Genomic DNA, 20,003 nt, shown 5'->3' with positions numbered 1-20,003 from the left:
CCTAACCTGTGTGAGGAAGTTGGAGAAACAGGGACTAGGAAATAACAGGCAGGTATCAATGACTAGGTAATGAAGAGTCTGTTGTTCTAGAGCAGTGTTTTTCTATTAAGTAAAACTGATATTAATTATATACGGCAGTCATGGTGCTGTTAAGGTCATTCAAGGCACTGATTTTCTTTGTGACACAACCATTTCTTAGTAATACATTGGCACTGATTTAGGGAAGCAGGATCACTTTATGAGCCTTCTGATCACTTTCTGTACCAAACTCAGGACAATTATTTATTTTGCATTTGTTAGGGTCATAAAGGGGCTAAAGGAGAAATTGGTGAACCAGGAAGACAAGGACACAAGGTAAGGAGAATGGGTATTTAGTGGATAAATTGTGATTAGGAGTTATTGGTCACTTTCATTGTAAGAAATTAGGAATTATAGTAAATAATGAACCATGATATTTTGCCCTTCTGTTTCAAATAATGGTTGATAAGTTCTAAGCAGATGCATCAATATTTGACTAAACATCATATTCTAAAGTTGTTTATTTACAAAAAACACTTACAAATAAGGCACCAGACATTTTCATTTTTTTCCTGTGTCACTACCTTTTCTTTTCTTTTCAAATCAATCACACTCAGCTTTTTTCCTTGATGCTATGATAGTCCAACATTATTCAGATAGTTGTTCCACTTCACCAGACAAAATTTTATGACATTTGTAAAATTTTATGACAAGTGTTGCTGAGACTAGCAAACAGAGAAGTTGGTAATTGGCTTATAGCTTCTCATCTCAAGTTCTGAAACAATTTATCTATTTATTTCTGACCTCGTTTCAATATAACCTAGATTTTGAGTAAGTGGAAGATTAGTAATAACTTATGTTATTATCTGGATAGAAATAGAATCCACAGCACAATTTGCATTGCAGCTGGCATGCCCTGCAGAAAAACCAAGGCTGAGATTTAAAGCAAGGTCACCTATTTGCCCTTTTTTTCAACTACTAGTGTAAGTCATCTTTAAGTATCTAAGAATTTGACTTCCTGCATAGTACGTTTTGTCTCGGTAAATTTGATAATATTTTACAAAGTCAAGTAGTTCTTATTAATGCAAGTCCTCTTGACTTTGTTGACGATGTCCTTCTACCCCTTTATTGGGTAGTGACAGAAGACGAGTCTTTTCTTTGGAAGTCAAGAACTGAAGGGGCAATTTATCAATGTCTTCAGGCATTAATATGCTTGAACTTCTTAGCTAAAAATCAGTCTGTTAAATAGCCTCAAATAATCAGGATAAATAGACCAATTTTCTGTACCCTATTACAGTTTGGACATTTATTTTTAAAGTCTTTTATTACATAGGCTGTGATAGTTAAGGCATTTTATTTATCTGAAATATAACAGCTGGGTTCCCAATATCAAATTGGAGAAAATAGGAAAAAAACCCGAATGCTTTGGAAATTTCTCTGTGTGATCATTCTTCCACTGAATCTTAAAAATTGTCATTAAAAGTTTTAACAAATATAAAGTACCTGCTATGTACTATAGTTATTCTGAGCACTGGGGGCACGGAAACCAAAAAAAAAAAAAAAAAAAAAAAAAAAAAAAGTCCAAGCACAGGGGACTAAATTAAATATGTCATAGCCATATAATATAATAATAGAGTATTGGTTAACTACAAAAAACAAGTGTGTACAAATATTAAATTACATCAAAAGATATTCATGAGGTATTCTATGCAGTAAAGCTGATGTAGTAGACTTCTGTTATTTTTGATATTTGTATCCTTTTCTCCTTCTTTTGGTGATGCTTTCCTTTGGAGAACTTTCACTCCCCATCCCACAGGATTTGGAGATGGAGCTGTTAATCCAGATGCCTTTCCACTTTTCACATGAAACTGGTCTTTTTAATATTTAAACAGGTTAATTATCTAGATTCTCAAATTTGGTTTCGTGTTCAGTGGAAAACCTACAATTTTTTTTGGCATGTCAAGTAATTGGCCAATATTTACTTAGAAAGTTGTTGAAAATTTCTTTATTTTACATTTTAGTGTCACTTGAAAGTGTAAGTGATGTCTTTGAAAATCAATAGGATGGCCATAGCTCATTGCAGAATGAACCTTGAAAGGGTGAGCAGATAGACTGAACTGAAACTGAAAACAGAATGGTAAGAGCTTGGAGGCCTGAAGTTTGGATTCAAATTCACAAATTTGTCTTGAATTTTACCCTACAAATTAGTTAATGAAGATCTTAAAAACTGTTTATGAATATAGGAATGAATAGTAAAATTTCAATAATTAAAATGTGGTATTAGTGACATTATACAGCAGGTCAATACTTATGCAAAAATCATAGTGAAATGATAATAAATTGCTACTCTTAAATTTGTCATTTAACTTCCAGATTATGGATTAGTTGTGTGGTTTTCACTTGTAGGTGAAATAATTCAAATATATGACTCCAAAGTTTATGGAGAATCTATGGAAAATATCCTGTACCTAGTTATGGAAAAATTGCAGTGGACATATCAATCACTGCTGTTTTGTATCTAGTTTTATATTTTTGTAGGGAAATAGAAGTAGCATTTAATTAGGCACATGTGATGATTATCCATGCCAAGAACTAGCTAATTCTCTGGCTTTCCCATTGGGGCTGCCTCTTCCCACTGTCAGTTATAGATTCTAGTGAAATATAATCTGAATATAATTATGAGGCTAAAACCAATATGTATGACTCTCATAATTTGTTTAAAAAATCAAGATAAATGATTTCAATATTGTCAAGATTTTAACTCTTGCCATATTACTCTATTAATTTAATGCAATCCTAGTACAAAGCAAGTAGACTCTGTAAAGATCTGCCCAATGATTCTAAAGTTGATTTGGAAGAGTAAACATTTAGGAAATCTAAAAAATAAGAGTAACTATAAATGAAAAATACAGATAAGGGAATTCTCCTTACCTAAGATTAAAATGTATTACAGAATTTCAGTAATTAACATGTTGTGGTATTGGCAATGTCATAGAATAGATCGGCAGAGCAGAATCAAAGTCTAGAGCCAATAACAATATAGCATATGTTAAGGATGAATTTTGAAACCTGTGTGGAGAGAATCTATTATTAGAAGAGTGGCCAGTAAGTAAGAGAAAAAAGAAAAGATTTCTATGTTTTGTTTTACATCAAAACAAATTACTGATAATTAGAGATGTCTACGTAAGAAGTTACAACATTACTAGAGCAAAAATATAAATAAACGTGTATTTTTGGAGTGGAAAAGGCTTTTCTATGAGTGACATTAAAGGTATAACCCACAAAAGAAATGGCTGATTTGCATTAAAATATTGTATATAGTGCAAAAATTATAATAAGAAAAGCTAAAATAAAAATCACGATGAAAAAATATTGTAGTTTATGAAAAAGTTTTCATAGTATAATTACATTTTTCTAATAATACATCCCCCCCATTTGACACACACTTGGAACATAAATGAGTAACTTTTCTCTCTCTCTCTGTCTTTTTCTTGGTATCTTTGTCTCTCTTCCTCCTTCCCCACTTTAGAAAAACTTTGAAAGGATAACATCTAAATGTTACTGGTATTTATAGTTAAATGGTTGTATTCAGGTGACTTTTTATATGTATACTTCTCCGTATTTTCTGCATGTTCTACAATTAATTTGGACTGCCCATATAAAATAATTTAAGAAAGTAGAATAATTCAGGAGTCACCAAGTGAACTTAAAACATACTGAGTTAGGCCAAGCCTATTTCTATGTTCATTTGCTAGAATAACCTTTGATGTGCTTTTCTTTGCTTTTTTTTTTTTTGTTTTTAAGGGTGAAGAAGGTGACCAGGGAGAACTGGGAGAAGTTGGAGCTCAAGGACCTCCAGTAAAGTATTTTTTAAAAAATATTTAACTAGGATATGTAAATATTCTTTTTTTTTCCATGACTGTTGGAATATTTTCTATTTAGCAGTTGGATGAATAGCATTACATGAATTTGGTGTCCTCTATTTTTCTACTACGCCAGCATTGGGGGATAAGTACTTTTTCAAAATAGGAGAGGGTCTTCATTATATATTGTAGCACTTTTTTAACAGAAAAATTCTACCTATAATTGCATACATTCATTTACCAGATTTCAGGTCCAAGTAATTGAAAAGCAAATACTAAGCACAAGAGGATGATACATATCTTTTATGTTCTATCGTATTATCACAAGATATAATGAGAAAATTTTGTGTTATCTAAATATGCAGTAGGTATATCATTTATTGGATTAATGTAGCTTATTCCAGTATGTAATCATTATAATTAATTAAAACATTCTTAATTGCTCATATCATGTCTTTTAATAAAAAGTTGGTCCCTTGTGCTTTAGCAGATTTCCGCAATAATATTCACAGTAAGGCGACTTGGGGCATCATCAAACTTCAGTTTCAGATGTTGTTAAATCAGAATTTGCATCACTTTTGTATTACATTAAAAAGGAGTTGTTATACCTTTTTCTTGTTAGAATGAGTAATGACAATTTTGGAAATAATAATTGAAGACTATTAATTTAACATTGCAGCTAGCCAGGGCATAGACTATGTAAAAGACTAGCTCAGGTACTATTCTTAGAAACTGAAGAGTTGAAGACAAACACAGGAACACCCTTTGCCTGCTCTGCTCTTCTCCACAGGACTGGCTGTTTAAAAAGGGTTCAGGGAGCTGCACAGATTAGTGTTTAAGGGCATTTAAAGTGTAAGGGAAATTAAGCTAAAGGAAGTAAGTCAGAGGATCTGGAAGAAATGGTCTCTGCTTTTAAGCCACATGAGAACTTTCAGGGAATCTGTGGTGTCCAGCGTGTTTGTTTCAGAAGTTTGCCCTCCCCTGAGTGTTTGCCATTTGAGACACTAAGAGCTGGACGGTGTTTCACAGGTGGGCGATAGGGATACATGTTGTAAGTGACATATGCTTTTTTTTAATCTGATGAAAATTTGGTAGGGATTTAAATTTTTTTTTTTTTTATAAAAGCCATTCCCGAAGATTCTCAAAACAGGATTTTGCAAACAACATTCTAAAACAGTGTTTACAGGGATTAAGGATCTATGTTGGGTGCTGCGTGGCTCAAGTGGTCCATTGGGAGATATCTGTTAGTGCTTGATGACCTTCTGCTCTTTGGGAATAGGTATGCCAAATTTTCAAAAGCACGTACTTTTTAAATGTACGTGCACAAATATAAAGTAATGCACAACTTTAAAAAATATGCTTCTTGGAATATTTAGAGAAAGCTCTGTTCTTCAAACTAGACACCTCAAGAGACAATATGTGGTATTCTTGTGTCGTTGCTATTGACCCAAATATTCTTTTTATAGAAATAACTTTAGAGCTAGGAAATGAGCTATACAAGAAAGAGCAGCTTTCATCTGATATGGCCACATCTCACTCGATATTCTAAATGGATATCCTAAACTGGATCATCTTGCATATTTGAATTGGAGGTCATTCCTGACAGATCTACATAGAATCTGTGACTGGTCTGAATGAAGAGTTGGTCATGGACTTGCCCCCTTTTCTCCAAGTGAGAAGAAGAGAGAAATGGCTGGCCTAGAGCTCCTTTATCTTAAGCCAATGGGGACAGTTAGCAGGTTGTCCAGAAGTAGCTACCCCCACTTTCCTAGTGGAACATCCACCCTCCTCTGCTTCCAATGGTATTCCCAGGCTCACTCCTTCCAGGATCGATTTTTGGATCCCTCCTACTATGGGGCCAGAGAGTCCAGAATGGTAACATTTCAGTATTGAAAGAGATCTAGAAATCACACTCAGCCCCTCGTTTTTAGGGTTATACACTCTTATGCCTAAGATGGGTTCCTATTGCCCCAAGTTGGAATTCAGAATGCCTTTCCTCATAAGAATGGTATCATGAATAGTGACTACAAGGGGTTGATGGAGGCTCCACCTCCTTTCTAGGTTATAGGCTTTCGTGGGCTAGCCTGGGAAACTACTACTTTTGATGGTGTCCACTGGTGGGAAAAAATTATTTCAAGGTTTAAAATCATGTTACATGTCACCAAGCTACATGCCATGAAGGAAGTGGGAATAATAGTATCAGTTCTATATATGAGTTAAAAGGTAAGTCAAACATATTATCACAATTTCTCTTATGCTGGTATTTACTTTTTTGTCAACTCCAGTTTTGTGTAAGACTTCAGAATTTTATAAAAAGGTTTACCATCTGAAGAATTCTCCCTGGACTTTCTAAACTAGAAATGTTTGTCTATATATTGTCACTATTTCTTAGTATTACCTTTGGTTATGATAATCTCCATTTTCTAGATCAGCTTTTGTGATGAGATTTTAAAAAGCTTTGCTTCAACTAAAATAATTCGCTTCTCTTTTTTACATTTCCAGGGAGCCCAGGGTTTGCGAGGCATCACCGGCATAGTTGGAGACAAAGGGGAAAAAGTAAGATGGTGATGACAATAATATAATATCAAAATGTGTTAAATATTTAAAATTCTGGCTATTTAAACAAAGCTTTTTATTCAACAACTTTTTTTTTTCTTTTTTCTTTTCTTTTTTTTTTTGAGAAGGAGTTTCACTCTTGTTGCCCAGGCTGGAGTGCAATGGCACAATCTCGGCTCACTGCAACCTCCACCTCCTGGGTTCAAGCAGCTCTCCTGTCTCAGCCTCCCGAGTAGAGTAGCTGGGATTACAGGTGCCTGCCACCACACCCAGCTAATTTTTGTATTTTTTAGTAGGGATGGGGTTTCACCATTTGGTGAGGTTCGTCCCGAACTCCTGACCTCAGGTAATCCACCCAGCTTGGCCTTCCAAAGTGCTGGGATTACAGGCATGAGCCACCACACCCGGTCTAACAACATGACATTTTATGATGCTTTGTAGATGTGTGATGAGGTTTTTGCAATTATGTTGTAAGCACAGATAATAGGAATGAGCAGTATGCATAATATTTGCCATGTATTAATCTATTTTAAGTTATATTGAGTAAATCAGAGTAAACAAGGTTTTCACATTTTACCTCATTGTCATGATCAGCAGTTAGCATTGATACCACTGGCACAGTGCCTGGAGTGCTTCTGGTCAGGCAAGACAAAGACAGGGAGGATGGAAAATGAGAGGTAAGCCAAGGCAGGACATCCCCAAAGACACTGGGGCCTCCAGTGACCCACCTGCAAGCTGATCCATGAGCCCTGCCCTTAGCATGGGTTATACACTTATGGCTGGAGGACACTAGCCTGCCCTTAGACCTGCCTCAGAAACCAGATTCTCCCAGCACTTCCATACCAAGGCACTCTGCAAGCTGCTGGAGAGATTCCAAGGGGAATAAGACCTTTATCAAGTCGGTTATTTATTGGGCGAGACAAATAAGTAGATAGTTAACTACAATGTAAGCAAAAGAGACATGAATCTGAGGGCCAGTGGTATGATGGAGTGCAGCAGAAGCAGGGCTAATCTTTTTTTTTTTTTTTTTAATTTATTTATTATTATTATACTTTAAGTTGTAGGGTACATGTGCATAACATGCAGGTTTGTTACATATGTATACTTGTGCCATGTTGGTCTGCTGCACCCATCAACTCGTCATTTACATCAGGTATAACTCCCAATGCAATCCCTCCCCCCTCCCCCCTCCCCATGATAGGCCCCGGTGTGTGATGTTCCCCTTCCTGAGTCCAAGTGATCTCATTGTTCAGTTCCCACCTATGAGTGAGAACATGCGGTGTTTGGTTTTCTGTTCTTGTGATAGTTTGCTAAGAATGATGGTTTCCAGCTGCATCCATGTCCCTACAAAGGACGCAAACTCATCCTTTTTTATGGCTGCATAGTATTCCATGGTGTATATGTGCCACATTTTCTTAATCCAATCTGTCACTGATGGACATTTGGGTTGATTCCAAGTCTTTGCTATTGTGAATAGTGCTGCAATAAACATACGTGTGCATGTGTCTTTATAGCAGCATAATTTATAATCCTTTGGGTATATTCCCAGTAATGGGATGGCTGGGTCATATGGTACATCTAGTTCTAGATCCTTGAGGAATCGCCATACTGTTTTCCATAATGGTTGAACTAGTTTACAATCCCACCAACAGTGTAAAAGTGTTCCTATTTCTCCACATCCTCTCCAGCACCTGTTGTTTCCTGACTTTTTAATGATCGCCATTCTAACTGGTGTGAGATGGTATCTCATTGTGGTTTTGATTTGCATTTCTCTGATGGCCAGTGATGATGAGCATTTTTTCATATGTCTGTTGGCTGTATGAATGTCTTCTTTTGAGAAATGTCTGTTCATATCCTTTGCCCACTTTTTGATGGGGTTGTTTGTTTTTTTCTTGTAAATTTGTTTGAGTTCTTTGTAGGTTCTGGATATTAGCCCTTTGTCAGATGAGTAGATTGCAAAAATTTTCTCCCATTCTGTAGGTTGCCTGTTCACTCTGATGGTAGTTTCTTTTGCTGTGCAGAAGCTCTTTAGTTTAATTAGATCCCATTTGTCAATTTTAGCTTTTGCTGCCGTTGCTTTTGGTGTTTTAGACATGAAGTCTTTGCCCATGCCTATGTCCTGAATGGTACTACCTAGGTTTTCCTCTAGGATTTTTATGGTATTAGGTCTAACATTTAAGTCTCTAATCCATCTTGAATTAATTTTCGTATAAGGAGTAAGGAAAGGATCCAGTTTCAGCTTTCTACTTATGGCTAGCCAATTTTCCCAGCACCATTTATTAAATAGGGAATCCTTTCCCCATTTCTTGTTTTTCTCAGGTTTGTCAAAGATCAGATGGCTGTAGATGTGTGGTATTATTTCTGAGGACTCTGTTCTGTTCCATTGGTCTATATCTCTGTTTTGGTACCAGTACCATGCTGTTTTGGTTACTGTAGCCTTGTAGTATAGTTTGAAGTCAGGTAGCGTGATGCCTCCAGCTTTGTTCTTTTGACTTAGGATTGTCTTGGAGATGCGGGCTCTTTTTTGGTTCCATATGAACTTTAAAGCAGTTTTTTCCAATTCTGTGAAGAAACTCATTGGTAGCTTGATGGGGATGGCATTGAATCTATAAATTACCTTGGGCAGTATGGCCATTTTCACGATATTGATTCTTCCTATCCATGAGCATGGTATGTTCTTCCATTTGTTTGTGTCCTCTTTTATTTCACTGAGCAGTGGTTTGTAGTTCTCCTTGAAGAGGTCCTTTACATCCCTTGTAAGTTGGATTCCTAGGTATTTGATTCTCTTTGAAGCAATTGTGAATGGAAGTTCATTCATGATTTGGCTCTGTGTTTGTCTGTTATTGGTGTATAAGAATGCTTGTGATTTTTGCACATTAATTTTGTATCCTGAGACTTTGCTGAAGTTGCTTATCAGCTTAAGGAGATTTTGGGCTGAGACAATGGGGTTTTCTAAATATACAATCATGTCATCTGCAAACAGGGACAACTTGACTTCTTCTTTTCCTAACTGAATACCCCTGATTTCTTTCTCTTGCCTAATTGCCCTAGCCAGAACTTCCAACACTATGTTGAATAGGAGTGGTGAGAGAGGGCATCCCTGTCTTGTGCCAGTTTTCAAAGGGAATTTTTCCAGTTTTTGCCCATTCAGTATGATATTGGCTGTGGGTTTGTCATAAATAGCTCTTATTATTTTGAGGTACGTTCCATCAATACCGAATTTATTGAGCGTTTTTAGCATGAAGGGCTGTTGAATTTTGTCAAAAGCCTTTTCTGCATCTATTGAGATAATCATGTGGTTCTTGTCTTTGGTTCTGTTTATATGCTGGATTATGTTTATTGATTTGCGAATGTTGAACCAGCTCTCCACCCCAAATCAACAGAATATACATTCTTCTCAGCACCACATCGTACTTACTCCAAAATTGACCATATAATTGGAAGTAAAGCACTCCTCAGCAAATGTACAAGAACAGAAATTATAACAAACTGTCTCTCAGACCACAGTGCAATCAAACTAGAACTCAGGACTAAGAAACTCAATCAAAACCGCTCAACTACATGGAAACTGAACAACCTGCTCCTGAATGACTACTGGGTACATAACGAAATGAAGGCAGAAATAAAGATGTTCTTTGAAACCAATGAGAACAAAGATACAACATACCAGAATCTCTGGGACACATTTAAAGCAGTGTGTAGAGGGAAATTTATAGCACTAAATGCCCACAAGAGAAAGCAGGAAAGATCAAAAATTGACACTCTAACATCGCAATTAAAAGAACTAGAGAAGCAAGAGCAAACACATTCCAAAGCTAGCAGAAGGCAAGAAATAACTAAGATCAGAGCAGAACTGAAGGAGATAGAGACACAAAAAACCCTCCAAAAAATCAATGAATCCAGGAGTTGGTTTTTTGAAAAGATCAACAAAATTGACAGACCACTAGCAAGACTAATAAAGAAGAAAAGAGAGAAGAATCAAATCGACGCAATTAAAAATGATAAAGGGGATATCACCACCGACCCCACAGAAATACAAACTACCATCAGAGAATACTATAAACACCTCTACGCAAATAAACTGGAAAACCTAGAAGAAATGGATAATTTCCTGGACACTTACACTCTTCCAAGACTAAACCAGGAAGAAGTTGAATCCCTGAATAGACCAATAGTAGGCTCTGAAATTGAGGCAATAATTAATAGCCTACCAACCAAAAAAAGTCCAGGACCAGATGGATTCACAGCTGAATTCTACCAGAGGTATAAGGAGGAGTTGGTACCATTCCTTCTGAAACTATTCCAATCAATAGAAAAAGAGGGAATCCTCCCTAACTCATTTTATGAGGCCAACATCATCCTGATACCAAAGCCTGGCAGAGACATAACAAAAAAAGAGAATTTTAGACCAATATCCCTGATGAACATCGATGCAAAAATCCTCAATAAAATACTGGCAAACCGGATTCAACAACACATCAAAAAGCTTATCCACCATGATCAAGTGGGCTTCATCCCTGGGAAGCAGGGCTAATCTTAATAGGAAAACCGAGAGGGTCCATGAAGGAGATGGCATTAGAAGGATGAGGTATTGCCATTGGTGGAGGATGAAGGACAGGCAGTGCTTAGCTCAGTGATTATCATCACAGAATCATCATGATGCATTCAGAAGTGTTTTCCTTGGCATGTGTGTAGGGATGTGGTTAGCCTCTCTATCAGATTTTGAGAAAGTGGTTACCACTTCTTGGAAAGAATGTTAGGAAAGTTAATTTATAGGCTTCAGAAAATACGAAAAGCATCTTTGCCCACCACCACTTCTGACCCTGACCTCATTCTCTTTATAACCTCTATGGCTAATTGGTGTCAGTTCCACCACCAGCACAGAGCCTTTTATTAACAGTTAAGGAATAATACATTGTACATTGTACATGCTCAATAAATGAAATTAAATTTTTCTTTTTAAAAAAGAGATGCACAGCTTGGTGAATGAAGGATCAGGCTTATTTATCAATTTTTTTTTTTTGTCAATTTAATGTTTTCTTTCCAGGCTCTTTGTCACTTCTAGGTATTTTCATTCTGCCTGCTTTCCTTATCTATCTTTTCGATCAATATTTCTTTTCTGAAAACTTTGTATTTGTAAAACATATTAGTTGCATTCATATTTCTGTATTTATATTACCTTAAGTAACATTCAGTGTATATCTTTTCTTTTATTAGATAATAGATCCCATTTATTTCCGAGCTGCTGATACCTTCATTTTTTCTGGATTTAAATCATTCCCTAGAATATGTGACCCCTCACTTTGAAACCAGTTACTGTTCTTGATATGGTCTTCATTTGAGATATTTTTCTGTTTGGTATTTTTCAAACTTCCCATTTCCTCTGAGTTCTGTCAAATTGCTTTAAAAAAGAAAGAAAGAAAGAAAAAGCTCTTCTTGTGAACTCAGACCCATAGAGTTGTTACCTAGTAACAGCAGTTTGAGTCTAAGCTCATGCTGAACAGCAGTAAGAGAGAGAGAGAGTGCATCAAAGCCATTTCTATAATGCAAAGGTTGGGTTCTGCTCTTGTAATGCAAGGTGAACGATAAATTCAAGGTCTTTTTCAGGTCTTCAAAATCTCTTCTTCTCTGGTGAATGTAGAATGCCTTTTGCTCTGTCCTACTTTTCAGGGATCAAAGAATTTCAGGGCTCTCTGGTACCTCTGCTTCAGTTGAGTGCTTTGATTCTATCTATGTCTGAAGCTTCTATCATGGATTTTCTAATTTTTAATTCTTACTACACATGCTGTCCACCTAGTTTCCTTGATTTGACACTTGATTCAAATTTGACACTTGATTTCTTGGCCTGACATCTATCCAGTACTCTTGATTGTTTTTCATTTATTTTATCATCTTCACATCTCAACCTGGTTCATTAGAAGGCTGCCTCATTATGCCTTTTTATTCACTTAGTAGATAAGAAAAAGAAAGACAGGGGTTATATTTTGTCAGATAGCATACATACATGCAGATAGCACTAAAAACACTTTTTAAGATCTTAAGATCACATTTTGATTCTCATGATGAAAATAAAGAGGTGATAGTGTACAATACGTTAGCCACATCAGAGATTATTTCAAGATAATTAGATTTATAAAGCTCTGAGTCATTCTTATGTCATCACTTGGTAAAGTGGATCTGTTCTTGAGAAAATAGGTTGGTTACTTTATGCGAATTGAACCTAATATCTGTCTAGGATGGGAGAGGGTATACTAAGGTCCTTCCCGTAATTCCTTCCATGAATCACATGGCTGGACTTCTTATTCCAGATCTTGGTGGGAGATCCAGAATCCCAGAAATCCCTTTCACAGTGTGGCAGCACCAGAGTATAGCAGTTGTTCTTAGAGTGGCTCCATGGCCTTCACCGTTAATAAATTTTTTGTGTGTGCTTTTGAGACAGGGTCCCACTCTGTCACCCAGGCTGGAGTGCAGTGGTGCTCCCTCCACTCAATGCAATCTCCTCCTCTGGGAGGAGTGATTCTCTTGCCTTAGCCTCCTCAGTAGCTGGGATTACAGGCATGTGCCAACAGACCCGGCTAATTTTTGTATTTTTATAGAGACTGGGTTTTGCTATGTTGGTCAGGCTGTCTTGAACTCCTGGTCTCATGTGATCCGCCCGCCTGGCGGTTAATGAATTTCTGTAGAAATGTTAAGAACCCTGAGAGTAGCTACCAAACTTCTTCTAATAGATTTACCGATCTATTAATAAGCACCTGTGTGTTTAGCTCATGTCAGCAACTGAGAATTGGTGCAGCGTTAACTTAAAACACACAGAGTTGCCCGGGTGCAGTGGCTCACGCCTGTAATCACAGCACTGTTTTGGAGGCCAAGGCAGGCAGATCATGAGGTCAAGAGATCGAGACCATCCTGGCCAACATGGTGAAATCCTGTCTCTACTAAAAATACAAAAATAAGCTGGGGCATGATGGCATGTGCCTGTAGTCCCAGCTACTCAGGATGCTAAAGCAGGAGAATTGCTTGAACCTGAGAGGTGGAGGTTACAGTGAGCCGAGATCACACCACTGCACTCCAGCATGGACAACAAGAGCGAAACTCTGTCTCAAACAACAACAACAACAACAACAACAACAAAAAAACAGGGTGGCATCAAAGATTGTGTTTAAGTACAGTTGGTATGCTGAGTAGATGTAAACAAGTGTTTTTTTACCTGAGGTGCCTGAGTAATTACTCCTCAGGGATCACTGTTTGTATTACAGGCATAAAACCTCCTTTTCATCTGGCTACTAAATGTCTTTAGAAAGATGGATGCTTCCTTTAACATACATGACCGATCTCAGTTTTTTCCACTGTCTTGTTTTTTTGCAGGGTGCTCGGGGCTTAGATGGCGAACCTGGGCCTCAGGGTCTTCCTGGTGCACCTGTAAGTGATTTTCCTTCCACAAAGGCCAATGATAGACTTTTTTTTTTGCTATGTATGCATATGTGTGCAGTATTCTTTACATGTGAATAACTAAAGTGGAAAAATGGACAATTTTTATGTATATGTTTAAATTTAAATTTAATTAAGACAAGTATCTTTCTTGGGTACATAGAAATGTTCTTCTGACGTGATATGATTTTTTTTCTTCACAGATTAAGCCAAATTGTTAAGTATTTATGTTTGCTGTGTTTTCCTTTTCTTTGGTTGTCAGGATGCGTTGAGTCTCAGTAACTATCTCATTTCTAGTTTCTTGCCCATTTGATATTTTTCATTTTCTATGGTTTCTGACTTCATTATTCCACATTTTGATTGCCATATGTCCATGTGTCATTATTTTAGATTTCCTCAAGCCTGTTTTTTGAGGGAAATAGACAAAGAAGCCATCCATTGATAACTGAATATGCCACATAAAAAGTAGAAAAGATATAAGAAAGAGAGAATTTCCAGCTGTCAAAGAGAATTTCCAACTGTGTTCCAATGGGAAAGACAGAAAGTAACTCAATGATAAACTATACAAGATTAAATGCTAAAGCATAGGATAGATGTCATCCATGTAAGAGGACCTGAGGGGGAGGTTGGTTTGAAAGCCTGTGGGCAGGAAAGGCAGCAAAGTACAGGGGTGGCACCGTTGGTGGTGATGGGATATGTGTGCTGTCATAGAGGCTGTCACTGCCTGGAGTTGAAAGTTTGGTTGAAAAGATGAGATTGGATGGATAAGGTAGAACTAAATCATGGAGAATGTTTAATGCCAACCTGAGCCATTTGAACAGATCCAGTAGCAATAGGGAGCCATTTGAGGTTTTAGAGTTAAGCAACTCAACAAAAACTGTATTTTAGGAAGACCCAGCCTCTTATCTATTACCATCTGTAGCATATATCAACATTAGCTAGATCACTTCAGCAGAAATCACTAATATTGACTATGGGATTAAATAATATGAGGGAAAGATTGGCAACTAATCCAAACCTCAAACCTCTATAACAGTCAATGAAGTTAGCTGATATGTACATGCAGTTACTGATGTCGAAATCCACTGCATGGAGCCATTATATGTTACACGCAAGAACACAGAGGCATAATGCATTTAAGGGGAAAACAAAAGACAGTCAGGTCTTAGTTATCTCTATGGTAATATCCATTTTTGAGACAATGCCATTTTTATAGAAAGATTTGTTCATCTAGACTTCCTTGATAGAGCAAAGCTACTGTGGTGGAAGACCAATAGTTGGGTGATATGATGCTTTCTAATTTTTAAAAGTTGATTGATAAGTAACTTTTGCTTATATTAACAAATTTTATTTTCATACAGGGTGATCAAGGACAGCGAGGACCTCCAGGAGAAGCAGGTCCCAAAGGAGAGAGAGTGAGTTTAAATTCGTCACTCTAAGCCTCCTGCTTTTCAGTGTCATCTGCTGATTATGCTGATCTCTTTGACATGTCTAAGTATTATGATAACTGAACATGTTTTATCTATTCTTTCTCTTCCGCCCTGCAGGGGGCTCAAGGTGCTAGAGGAATTCCTGGTCTCCCTGGGCCCAAAGGAGACACGGTATGTCCTGAGCTGCAGTCATCAAGCACATTTTTCAGTGATCATTGACTTGCAATAAAACTTTAGAAAATAATGAAGGGAAAAAGAATGTGACTGTATGTAAGAGACAGTATGTTGCTTTGTGTGTGTTTAGGGTTTGCCAGGTGTGGATGGCCGTGATGGGATCCCTGGAATGCCTGGAACAAAGGTAGGCTGTGTAATTTAGTCCAAGAGTGAGTGGGACTGCCTCTGCCCTGGCCAACTGAGCGCAACATTTCCATTACTAAATCACCAAAATATTTATTTAGCTAGCTTTGGCTTTTTCCCTTCCTTTAATTTTTGAATCAAGTGTCAAGTATGAAATATTTGTTGGAATAGTATAATTATTTGCTTGGTTTCAGGAACTCAGTAAAATTACCCTGTTGATGAAAGTAGGTTGAGAGAGACTGTGCGTTTTGGTTGAATTATGTCCTATTTCCCACCCTACTCCCTCACCCTAAATTAAGTCACTTTATAAAAGTGCATGTAAAGTCAGCTGTTGGGACAATCCTTTTACTTAAAACGTCTGTGCTCCTCCCTTTCTTAAAAGTGATACAGCAGTTCATACAGGTTCAATCATGTGATAAAAGCTTTTTTTGCAGGGTGAACCAGGAAAACCTGGGCCTCCTGGTGATGCAGGATTGCAGGGGTTACCAGTAAGTATTTGATTCTTTACATGTTAATTGGTTTATATACATGTTTTCAAGATATACATTTTGGGGAGAGACATGCTACCTAATTTGATAAGTTCTGGGGAAGATACGATGTTTTACCTTTACATTTTTACAATTTACATTTGTATTTTATATACTTGTTCTCTGAATAGCTATTTGTGTAATAACTGTAAATAATAGGCTTTAATTTTATGGTTTGGATTCCTTTTCTCTCTTTAGTTTACTCAGTCTTTTTAATATATTTTTTAACTAACCCTAAGCTGTAGGGTTATGTATATTTCATTCCACTTTAAACCAGTTCTAAAGTTCTTCTTAGTAGGGTTAAGCTACAAGAGTGCTGAGAGTGTGATCAGTTGACCCCTTGGATTATGTACTATTTTTAGTCATTCAAATTGGTGTTTCCTTGCATTAATGTGTCTGGAAGTTCATGTGGATTGTACCACGTGTATTCTTGGCTCTTTGGAGGCAAATCTTTCTAATTAATAAAGAATACTTGGTAATATCAAAGCCTGGCCCCCTATCTTTTATGACACCTAATGCTTTTTAAATAATCAGATAAATTAGCACTCCCAATAATATCAAATCTGAGTTAGACCCAGCGTCTTCCTACCATTTCGTTTTTCTACTACAAAGCCCAACATTTTTGAGAGGTCTTATTTTATTACTCCGTACATGAAACCATGTCACAAGCCTGTAGTCTCTGTCCTGCCTATTAGAGCTCCTCTTGACCTGAAAATGGTACTGGATTCTAATTTGGGAAGTTTGTCCTTGAAAAGTAACTTTAGTTTAAAGACAAGATTTGCTTTAAGGGCATTTAGCTTTTACAAGCCAGATATAGTAAAGTCATGCCCTCTAAACTGTGGGTAGTTCTATAAATGACTGTGCAGGGTTTGGGAACTAGGAAGCATCTTCCTCACATTAAAGCTTTGAGGTTGCCATGATTCCCTCAGCCTCCCTGCAGTGTGCAGTGGGCTTGGCATCTCATGGATTCTCAGAGGAAGTGATTAAACTCGCATTGTGTATGTATTCTTTTAGGGTGTACCTGGAATTCCTGGTGCAAAGGGTGTTGCTGGTGAAAAGGTAAAATATTTTAAAATTTAAATTAATATTTTCTTAATTTCTTTATTATTTACTAACATATTTATAATTTTTAATACTTTCAGCATGTCTTTTATTTTATATTTGGCCCTAGGGAGAGATACAAAAGTAAAAGTGTTAAGGCTTCAAATACTAATCTTTTTCCTAACTACAGAAAGCATACTTTGATAAAATGCTGCTAATTAGATTTCCTTAATGAAAATGTCATCCTTTGCCAGTATAAAACAGAAAATTTTATTGTTCCTTACTACCTAAAATAAGGAAGATATTGCTAAGCCGCAGAACTTGTGTCACAGACTATTATTAGGATGATTCAGCTAAACTAAAAAGATACTAGGCATTTTTTTCACATTCTGATTGACCTACATAAAACAAAAATGTAAGCAGTTAAAAACAATAGGTGGAAAAAATTTTAAGGGATAAAATATAGCTTTGCTTGAGAAGAAAAGAGATAAAAGGTGAATAATGTAGAGATTGGTCGCTATTAGAGTACCAGGCTGCAACCCTCCAATCACAGTGGTCTGCAGCATCTTGAGCTGCACAAGAGATTGATGGTGGAGAGGGCGTCTCCAGACATGTGCTTTCCCTAGAGCTTGCTGGTGGGGCTTTCTCAGCAGCACATCCTATTTCCCCATGTTGGTTGGATTCTTAATAATTTCAATAGTTAAATGTAAGATAAAAAGAGTCAAAGAATTATATTGGAGGTAGAAATGGTAAAGGAAAGACATATATTATTATTATTGTGAAGAAAGAAAAATCCTATAATTGAAGAGGATCCCCTTAAATGAAGGCTAAAACCGCTGATTGTTTGACATTGGACCTGTAATATATTTCTTAGACTCACAGACAATATCCTGAATCTAAAGAATTTTGATGTATCTAACAGGAAAGAGATTCTGTACATTCCCAGGTTCTCAGTGTGAAAGCAGGGAATTAATGCTATTCAAATGCAAGAGATACCGAGTCTGGGTAAGGCAGATTGATGATTATGCTTACTTCAGCATGAGTTACTTTGAATGTTGCATTTTACCCTTAGGGTAGTACAGGTGCTCCAGGGAAGCCTGGTCCGATGGGAAATTCAGGCAAACCGGTAAGACACCATTTTACCTCTCCCCAAGTTCTAACCTGTTGTAATCAGTATGCGTTAACTTTTTTTCTACCTTCCTTCCTCATTACAGGGCCAACAGGGGCCTCCAGGAGAGGTGGGACCCCGAGGACCCAGGGGGCTTCCTGTGAGTATTCCTTCCTTGCTGTGCTGTCCCAAAGCACCTTCTCAGGACTTTGTTGGATGTTCTTCCATTCATTCATTCATTCATTCATCCATCCATGAATGCTGTCTGATGTTTGAGCCCATGCTAGTCCAAGACAAAGAGATGAAGTGCTATTTAGATGCACAGCATGCCTTTTCAGAAAATGGAAACAAAAATAAAATGCCTCAAAAACCATGGTGACCCTTTCTGCTCTCATCCCATGTTGAAGGAAATATTTTAGTGTGATTTAAAAACACCCAACGTTGAGATACAATTCACATACTACATAATTCACCCATCTTTATTGATTTTTAGCATATTGATGGAATTGTGCAAACTTTACCCCAATCAAGTTTAGAATATTTCCATCACCTAAAAAAAGAAATCTTATACCCACCTCCCACCTGTAGTCATCCATCATTTCCTCTTAATTCATTCGGTTTTAGACAACCACTAATCCACTTTATGTTTCTATAGATTTGCCAGTTCTGGAATTTTCATGTAAATGGAATCATACAATATGTTAGCTTTTTGTTTTTTAAAAAATAAATAATTAATTAATTTTTTAAGAGATACGGTCTCTCTCACTCAATCACCCAGGTTGGGGCACAGTGGCGCAATCATAGCTCACAGCAACCTTGAACTCCTGGGCTCATGAGGTCCTCCCGCCTCAGCCTCCCGAGTGACTGGGACTAAAGGGTTGCACCACCACACCTGGCTAATTTTTAGTTTTGTTTTGTAGAGATGGTGTCTTGCTATGTTGACCAGGCTGGTCTTGAACTCCTGGCTTCAAGCGATCCTTCTGCCTCAGCTTCCCAAAATGTTGGGATTACAGGCATGAGCTACCATGCCCGGCTATATTTTATTTTTTTTCCTAATGATTGGCTTCTGTCACTTAGCATAATGTTTCAAGGTTTATCTATGCTGTAGCATGTATCAGTGCTTCATTCCTTTTTATTCTTGAATAATATTTAATTGTGGGGATTAATTATGTGGATATCTCACATTTTATTGATCCATGCATTGGGTGATAGACATTTGGATTATTTCCATTTTTTTGGCCATTATCAAACGTGCTGCTATGAACATTTGTATACAGGTTTTTGTGTGGACTTATGTTTTAATTTTTCTTGAGGGCCTACCTAGGAGTGGAATTACTGGGTCATAGGGTAGCTCTGCTTTGGAGAAACCACCAGACTTCTCTTAGTGTGAGTTTGTAAACTTGTCTATTTTACAGCAGCCATAGCAATGACTATTTTCTCACTATATACAGTTTAACCCTAGAGAGAAATTGATTAGGAAATTAAATATTATACACTTAAATTTGACTTTAAAACATTCTCTCTGGCCTTCAGTTTCAGTTCTTATTTTCAAAGGCTGCTGAATAGCCAAAAGAACTCCAGGTGGGAACACAGAAACAATTCCAAATATCATTATTACTTCTTTTGAAGCATTTCTTGGGCATGTGGAATGAAGATTTTCATACTTGAGAAAAGT

General features: G+C 37.0%; 1 protein-coding gene across 2 annotated transcripts in view; it reads left to right on the top strand.

Moving 5' to 3' along the window:
• Window positions 1-20,003, top strand: part of COL9A1 (collagen type IX alpha 1 chain) — a 99,762-nt gene that overhangs the window by 45,144 nt on the left and 34,615 nt on the right. For both annotated transcript variants that reach the window (XM_003897790.5, XM_003897791.4), the window contains 11 exons: window positions 301-354; window positions 3,823-3,876; window positions 6,384-6,437; window positions 13,803-13,856; window positions 15,227-15,280; window positions 15,413-15,466; window positions 15,600-15,653; window positions 16,087-16,140; window positions 17,194-17,238; window positions 18,293-18,346; window positions 18,435-18,488. In XM_003897790.5, coding sequence (XP_003897839.2) covers window positions 301-354; window positions 3,823-3,876; window positions 6,384-6,437; window positions 13,803-13,856; window positions 15,227-15,280; window positions 15,413-15,466; window positions 15,600-15,653; window positions 16,087-16,140; window positions 17,194-17,238; window positions 18,293-18,346; window positions 18,435-18,488 — 585 coding nt within the window. The remainder of the gene's footprint in view (window positions 1-300; window positions 355-3,822; window positions 3,877-6,383; window positions 6,438-13,802; window positions 13,857-15,226; window positions 15,281-15,412; window positions 15,467-15,599; window positions 15,654-16,086; window positions 16,141-17,193; window positions 17,239-18,292; window positions 18,347-18,434; window positions 18,489-20,003) is intronic.

The sequence above is a fragment of the Papio anubis genome, chromosome 6 (genome assembly GCF_008728515.1).
Source record: "Papio anubis isolate 15944 chromosome 6, Panubis1.0, whole genome shotgun sequence".
NCBI classification, from domain to species: Eukaryota; Metazoa; Chordata; class Mammalia; order Primates; family Cercopithecidae; genus Papio; species Papio anubis.
Note: the sequence above shows the minus strand (reverse complement) of the source record. Positions and strands in the feature narration are given on the sequence as shown.